The sequence below is a fragment of the Austrofundulus limnaeus genome, unplaced genomic scaffold (genome assembly GCF_001266775.1).
Source record: "Austrofundulus limnaeus strain Quisiro unplaced genomic scaffold, Austrofundulus_limnaeus-1.0 Scaffold25, whole genome shotgun sequence".
NCBI lineage: Eukaryota > Metazoa > Chordata > Actinopteri > Cyprinodontiformes > Rivulidae > Austrofundulus > Austrofundulus limnaeus.
This window is the reverse complement of record NW_013952427.1, coordinates 2,527,720-2,535,327: the sequence shown is the minus strand read 5'-3', so window position 1 is coordinate 2,535,327 and position 7,608 is coordinate 2,527,720. Positions and strand designations below refer to the sequence as shown.

General features: G+C 37.7%; 1 protein-coding gene and 1 long non-coding RNA gene across 2 annotated transcripts in view; one reads left to right on the top strand and one right to left on the bottom strand.

The window, feature by feature from the left end:
• Positions 1–744: 744 nt before the first annotated feature.
• On the top strand, positions 745–2,379 carry LOC106515014 (uncharacterized). The gene is made up of 2 exons (XR_001309952.1): positions 745–1,836; positions 1,880–2,379. It is a non-coding gene; the product is annotated as an uncharacterized LOC106515014 (long non-coding RNA).
• The window catches only part of creb3l3a (cAMP responsive element binding protein 3-like 3a), a 9,411-nt gene continuing 3,932 nt past the window's right edge, over positions 2,130–7,608 (bottom strand). The window contains exons 7-10 of the mRNA XM_014004597.1: positions 6,315–6,383; positions 6,066–6,150; positions 5,761–5,854; positions 2,130–2,923 (exon numbers count right to left, since the gene is read on the bottom strand). Of these exons, the coding sequence (XP_013860051.1) occupies positions 2,607–2,923; positions 5,761–5,854; positions 6,066–6,150; positions 6,315–6,383 (565 nt within the window). The 3' untranslated portion in view covers positions 2,130–2,606. The remainder of the gene's footprint in view (positions 2,924–5,760; positions 5,855–6,065; positions 6,151–6,314; positions 6,384–7,608) is intronic.

The following is a 7,608-nucleotide window of genomic DNA, read 5'->3' as shown; positions in this document are numbered from 1 at the left end:
TAATAATAATAAATTACATCCAGTGAAATTAGGAAAAAAAGTTTCTTGTCGCTACGAGACATAACGTGGCCACAAGATAATTTTGAACAGCCTTGTCTCTTTGTGAAAGATACAGACATTGTTACAGTCAGATTAAATACATTGTTTTTGTGTTTATCTGTTCAAAGCTTCTCCACACTTATTTGGTGTATGTTTAATCTAAACTGCTCATCTTTTGATTTATTGTGTTCCTGAATGTAACTCTGACTCCTGTCAGAGCAAAGGCACAGTGCGAGAGGAGCTTGTTCTGTGTTGTGCTTCAAAAAAAAAAAAAAAAAAGAAAAAAGAAAAAAAAGAAAAAGAAAACTATTTGAACAAAAACACCTCCAGTCATCATCCATCGTCAACCACAAGTGACTGAATGTCATTCCTTCCTATATATACAGTATATATAATAAAATCAAATTACACTAAATGCTCAGCTTCAGCTTTTCTCAGCAAACATTTGTGTATTTGAGTTTTGTCAGAGTGGTGCAGGAAGGAGGACTCAGGAAGCAAAAGAAGTCWGAAGGAACGGCGCAGCCTAGGCTCACCACCTCACAACCCAGGGATGGAAATGGTCCCACAAAGCAAGGGACAACCACAAGAGACTAATAAATGCTAAGAGCTAATCAACATAACAGAGAACATGAGGCTCGCAACCTGGAGTGGAGAGGAAACAGGCTGAGGAGCACCTGGAAAATAAGGTAGGAAACAAAACCTCACATTAGGACACATGACTTGTTTGTACATTCTTCTCTTCGTCTTTATTTTCATGGACTATGTCATTTTTCACTTCAATTTTAAGGTCCTTTAAAACTCCCCAAGCGAACAGTGCTGTAGAGTGCAATACAATAAAACAAAAATACAACTGATTCAATAACACTAAGAATGATAAAACATAATCAAACAAGAATAACACAAAACCATAAAAATCAACACTTAAGAAAGAAGACCAGGACCAGACGAGCTGCTGTATGAAGCAGTCTATTTTGCCTATTCTGCATTCTCCTAAACCAGGGGTCTGCAACCTGCAGCTCTGGGGCCACATGTGACTCTTTGGTCCCTCTGCAGTGGCTCTTTGAACATTTGACCAAACAAAACAGATTTTTTTGTTTGTTTTGTTTTTTATTCTCACAAGACTAATAAATTGTATGTACATATGTGATCAGTACTACTAATATAAAAAGTAAAACATGTTAGCTCGTGCTAGCCTGTTGTCTACCTAAATAATCCAAATTTTTTCTATGATTTTTCTCTCAAATCCATCAGGGTTATCTTAAAACACCTTTAGGACTACATAACAATAAGAATTAGGGGCAACAAATGTCTGACTAATTCAGATGTATTAGTTTTTATGAAATTCTGTATAGACTATAGCCAGCATTTTTCATGTCATATGTTTTTTTCTTCAGTCCTGATGTGTAAAAAAATAAAATAAAATTCACAATATAATTTTTAAGTTTATGTCACCTCCACTGGCCATAAAGGTTCACGAATAAGTCTCGAAAAAGGCTCACGAACCACCAGTTGATAATCACAGTTGTAGCTTCTTTTGCGGCTCTGGGCACATTTTATGAGTGAGCCGAGGAGCAGAAATGGCTCTTTTAATTGTAAAGGTTGCAGACCCCTGTCCTAAACAAACACGCCCACACTCAAGAAACAACACTGAAGATAAAAAAACTAAAGCACAGATCCTCACAACCACACATCAATGTTTTACRCAACAACTCAGTTGATTCTAGAATTGAACGACTTTTTWAAAGTTTTGTAGATCTGTCCAGACCCTGAAAATGTCTCAACTGATCCAGTCTGTAGGTATATCTAACCTACAGACTGTCTCAGCTGATCCAGTCTGTAGGTTAGACATACTGTATCTATGGTCAAAGTGGCAGCGAKGGTCAAAACATATCAACGTGTGGTCAGAGACACACAGCTGATGTGTGAATGCTCYGGTCTGTCTGCGAGCACAAAGCCTGACTCATGAGATAACCGGTCACCTGTCTCACATTTAACTCAGTTTTCAGTCCTCTCTGATTTACCCTTCTGCCAGCTGAGCAACTCTTAACTAAAYTATTTCAGGCACACATTTCAAGAGAGATGGTCCGCTGTGTGTTTAGAGTGGCTTTTTAATAATTACAGGTCGAAAAGAAAATAACAGAGAATTTGAAATCCACTTTTCAGTTAATGGGATTTTATCTTCTACTGAAGGTAAACAGTGAGCAATCAATATGAATATTACAAAAAAAACAGTTTTAAAATGGAAAAAAACCTTAAATGTCTGAAATTACTGGTTTGAATCAACACATCTGGAGAATAATATAGCTCTGTTTACACAATTTTAGATGAACTGAAACTATTTTACAATAAAATTTAATAAAAGATGGAAATTCTCAAATATTAGTCATTTCTGTATGAGATTAAAATCCATTTTCTAATATAAAAAAACAATAAAGGCATAAAGATCAAATATCTCATAAAAGCAACACAGGAATGATCAGAATATCATTTCCTTGTATGTGTAAATACCAGGTCCTGACATTCTGATGATTTGACAGATATACGTGGGGCTGAAATCTTTGTTTCTGTTACATGTCGTCAGCGTGTGGTCGGAGTCTGGCATGGCGATGGGGATTCAGAGTCATGGTAGCTATGTAGCCTGTTATTGGGTCTACATGGAAATGGCTGATTCCGTCCTCCTGGCTGCTGTTCAGAGACACGGGCTCCAAGCTGCTCTGTTCTTCATTTGCTGCCAGCTCGCCCATCAGGGCAGCGAGGTCTTCTAACACCTGCTCTTTGGGGAAATGCTGGTGCAGAGGCTCTGATTTGTCCTTGGTGTAGAATGAYGAGTCAACGACATGCAGCACGCGGGAAGCCTGGAGGTTCTGCAGGGACCGTGACTGGACTGAAGGAAAGAGAGACACAGTAAATAAGGTTAAGCCTTCTGGGCTCTCGGTTCATTATTCCACCTCTCTGAGCTCTGCTGGATGTGTGTGTGTTTGTCTGTGTGTGTCTGTGTGTGTGTGTGTATGTGTGGGTGTTTGCTTGGATGTTTTCTGTGCACAGACAATTTAAGCCCTAAGACATCAAAGACTTTAAAACATCTTAAACCTGCAACATGACCTCTCTCAAACACATTCTGCACCCCCATTCCTTAAAAGCAGAAACAATTAAGACAGAAGATCACCACTAATCAACTTGAATTCTTTCAGAAGTCAAAACCTTTTCCAGTTTGAAGCATCAGAGACTTGGTGATCTCCGAACAATGACAACGGGTCATTTCCACAACTAGCGTACAATAGACCATTTCCTAAGTACAAGTCTGCATGTGCAAAGCTGAACTTAACTCTACGGTAGGGCTATTCAACTAAATCACTCCAGGGGCCACAGTTACTGCAGACCAACAGCTGAGGGGTGGAACATCCGGCAATTAAAGTCATTATGTAAATAAACCAAGTATTGCAAATATCTGTTACCTTTGATATAGGTTTTTTATACATTTAATCATGAATACAACTTACAGAACCTAAAGAAATAGTAATAATTTAACAATATTACAAACAAAAATAACACATTATGCTTCTTATTTACCACAAATAATATTTTGACATCTCTGTCTTGCCAAATTTTTAAACCAATTTTATTTTCATTTTCATAGTTTTGTCTTTAACTGCTTGTAAGTTTAACTATCTTGAGTGTTCACAGACAAGGTTTTTACCAGCTTGTAGCCAAGATTCGGACGTTTCTTTAGATACCAAACATGTCTATGTTTAACTAAAAGAACTTAGAGTAATTAAAGTAGAAAACCAGGGGTTTGGGCTTAAGAGATGAATGAACCAATTGGCGGGCAGAACTTTGGTTACTCGCGGGCCAGATGTGGCCTGCGGGCCGCCAGTTGAATAGCCCTGCTCTATGGGGTCACAGGTCCCATGGGATAAACGCTGAGGTTTCTGTGGCAACGCCATTGGAATTTAACAAGTTGAAGAAGCTCAAAACGCAGACTGACAACTTGARGAAATTTATGAAATATGATGATCTACCTGCTAGGCCTCCACAGGTGCCTTTGTGCAAGGTACACTCTCCTGAACAGCTATGGGCTTACACGGGTCATCAGCTTGGTACCATCAATCACTTCTTATGTTTTGCTCTGTTAACCCCAGTACATCTCATGGTGGTGAAGCGATGGCAGGGGTCTCTCCCTGTCACCCACTGCTGATGCCCTAGGTGTTATTTACCCCTCAACTCTCGTCTTTCCTTTTCAGCCACGGCCAAAATCTGCCCTTCTCTGCCTCTTCTRCCAGATTTCTTCCAAACACCCTGCTYCTGTGCATCCTAAGTAGCAGACGTACATTTGAGGGCCTGACGAAAACCCTACATCTCATTTCGGCGGGGTACATGATGGCTTTCCACCCAGCTTCCCTACAGTCTTCTGCCAGGTCTGCATGGCAACCTCAGCATTCGTTTGTTAGGGTTAGTGTCCGCTTCGAGCAATTGTAACTATTTGTAAATATGAAATGTTCGATTTCCTCTACTTCTCAATTTCACTTACATTTTTCCTAACTGAGGATGCTCAAATGGTCCTTTTATGCAAATTCTTTATTGTTTTATATGTTCACTTTACTTTTTCCACTTTTGTGATTTTGTTTTTCCAGTGCGTTAATCTCAGCCTTTAAAAAGCATCTTACTGGACCACTGGGATGAAATCTGCATGTTTTTCCATTGCGGTCTCACTCAATTGTGAACATCAACCTTGGCCTGTTGATGTGTGCACTGTTAGATAAACCGAATTCTTGACCATGCACAATATTTTATTGCCCACTTTCACCCGCATTATCCCCCTCTGCCTGATTTATAACAACCTTGACAGCCGCCCCCACGTTTAGAAATTAATTTACTGGAGTACATTTCTGAAATCAAGATAGGCAAATTTTGACCAGTTTTTCAGTAATTATTGCTAATCATCAGTGTTGTTTATAGTCCTAGACTTTCAGGATTGTAGCCTCAGATGTTTTCTGTCAAAGTAGAGCTTCAGGTCCAGGTGTTACATTACAGCAGCTTGAGACAGGCTGGAAGCTCTTGTCACAAAGTTCAGTGGGGAGTGAGACCTCCTCAACAACTAGTTATTTTGAAAAAAAATTTGGACACTTGTTTTGAACATGTTCAAAACTCAAGTGACAAATTTTCAAATCTCGGCAACTCAAGCGAGGAAAAGGAGAACCCTCGAGAATGTTTTGAGATTCCACAAAACACCCAGTGAGAGACAATCTTTACTCACAGGAATAACTAGAGGTTTCATTCATCTGAATGTTTTAAATCTTAGACATGCTGCCAGTTCCATCCACACATTTGTTACACACACTGATATCTCAATGTTAATAGGATTGTAGCCCAGCATAGTTCACGATGAGTAAATGGCTAAAATACGGTGACTTTTCTTACTTTAACAAGAAGAATACAGAATAACTCAGTCCATGGCAAATTCTAAACAAGGTTGCAATAAAAATGTATTTTCTGGTTTTTAATCATTTCAGTATTTCAGACAAATGTACCTGACATAATAATATAGTGCTTTCTAATTTTTTTAAATTTTTTAATCAACAGCAGAAACTGAAACATAAGAGACAACCCTGAGGCTCTGTGGGTGAAATCCTTTCAGCACTGGCTGAGCCTGCAGTCCTGTTTTCTGCTATGACAAAGAGGTGACGGATTACTCAGCTGGCAGTCTCTGTGAAGGTTACTCACTTCTGACTGGACCGAAGTCTCCTTGGCTGACCTGAGTGTTGGAGAAAGGCTCCAGGCTGGAAAACAGGATCAGAGAGAAGGACAGCACGAGCACCTAGAGAATCAAATCAAAGGAACACAGAGTGTGACAAAAAGCTAAAAAATAAATTAAAAAAAGATAACCCTGATGTTAAAATTAAAATCATGGAGGGATTCTGTCCTCGTGTTTATTGTGAACATTTATAGATTCTCAGCAGTTAATCCAGCCTGTTGCTGTTTCGCTGTTTGATGTTCAGGTGGACTTGTTGAATAAAGAACAGCTGTACCAGCACACATGTTCCAGTCTGAGCTGGCTTGTTGGATGAATTCATGACCATAGCTTGCAGCCTGCGTAGCTGCTCCATTAATGACCTGCAGAGAAAGGAAGAAAAATCAAGAGAAAGACAGTTTTCAGAGGGGGAAAATGTGGGTTTAAAGAATGAAAAGCAAAACAGCAAAAGCCATTTCTGACACCACAATTACCAGGGTATTAAAGAGGAAGGACTGGTTAGAAATGAAACAGACAAAGAACTCACATGTTGCATTTCTCCAGCTGGGATACTTTTCTCTGAAGCTCCTGGTTGTGGGTATTACAGGCAATCATTCTACAAGAAAACACAGCAGAGGAAGAAGGTGAAACTTTATTTGATTTACAGATCTCATTCAAACCCTGCAAATTTTTTTTTTTACTAAAATAATGTTTTAAACCCATTAAGTTCAAAAGGAAGATAATGGTGATTTTTTCTGATTTATTTACAGACTGCAATCAATGCCCAGCACTTAAATCTAAAAATATAAACTATTACATCTAATATAAAATGTAGTGTATATAAATGATGGCAAGTTTACATTTCCTTGAGCTTTTAAGCAGAAATCTGTGAACTGTTTGAACTAAACAGAACTACTATTACTATTCAAAACACACTTTTCTGTTTGTCAATGCAAAACTTAAATTTTTTTTTCAAGTTGAAACTGCTTTAAAGTGCCTATGACATCACATTTTTGTAATAAATATAATATAAATATAATACATTTTTTAGAAAGATAAAAATCAAACATATTGAAGAAAAAAAAACAGCTGAGATGAACAGTTGAGATATTTGAATGTGAAGTAACAGGAAGTGATATCAAAGGGGAATGTTTGAATCTGAACAGAGCAAAGCTGCAATGCTAACAACCCAGACTGTAGAGAAGAATCTGATGTTTCTTTACATTATTTTTAGTTGCTATCAAAGAGAGATGAAGAAAAGTTAAAGTTTAAATAATTTTGTTTTAGTAAACAGCGAGTTTATTTTATTAATGAGTTGCCCTTTGATGTCACTTCCTGTTTCACTATGGCTGAATCGAGTTAAAAAAACTATGCTGGTTATGTGACAAAATGGATAGAGTTGTGTATTTGATCAAGTTTCTTAAATGTAAAGATGTTTTCTTTGACACCATTAGTATTTAAAAGATAAGCGTGCCACAAACACTTTAAGATATTTAACCACAATTTACTAAATACATTAATTATTATCAACATAATATAAAACTTATGATGAGCAGGCATTTTTTTTGAAAGACAGGAGGTTAAAATGGACACATGTAGCTAATGTTGGGATAAAGTTAGCCATTTAAAGGGACCCCTGATTAGTTGTAACATTAGACTTTATTTGATAAACATATATTTTGACTGTAAACTAAAGACTGTAAAAATACTGTAGGATGTTCAGTTTTTATCATTTTTAAACTAAAAGTTTAAAAATATATTGCAAGGACGGGGCCATTATATTTACATGCAAAGCATTCTGGGTAAATGATGACATCAACTAGGTCATCGGTGTGAGGCTG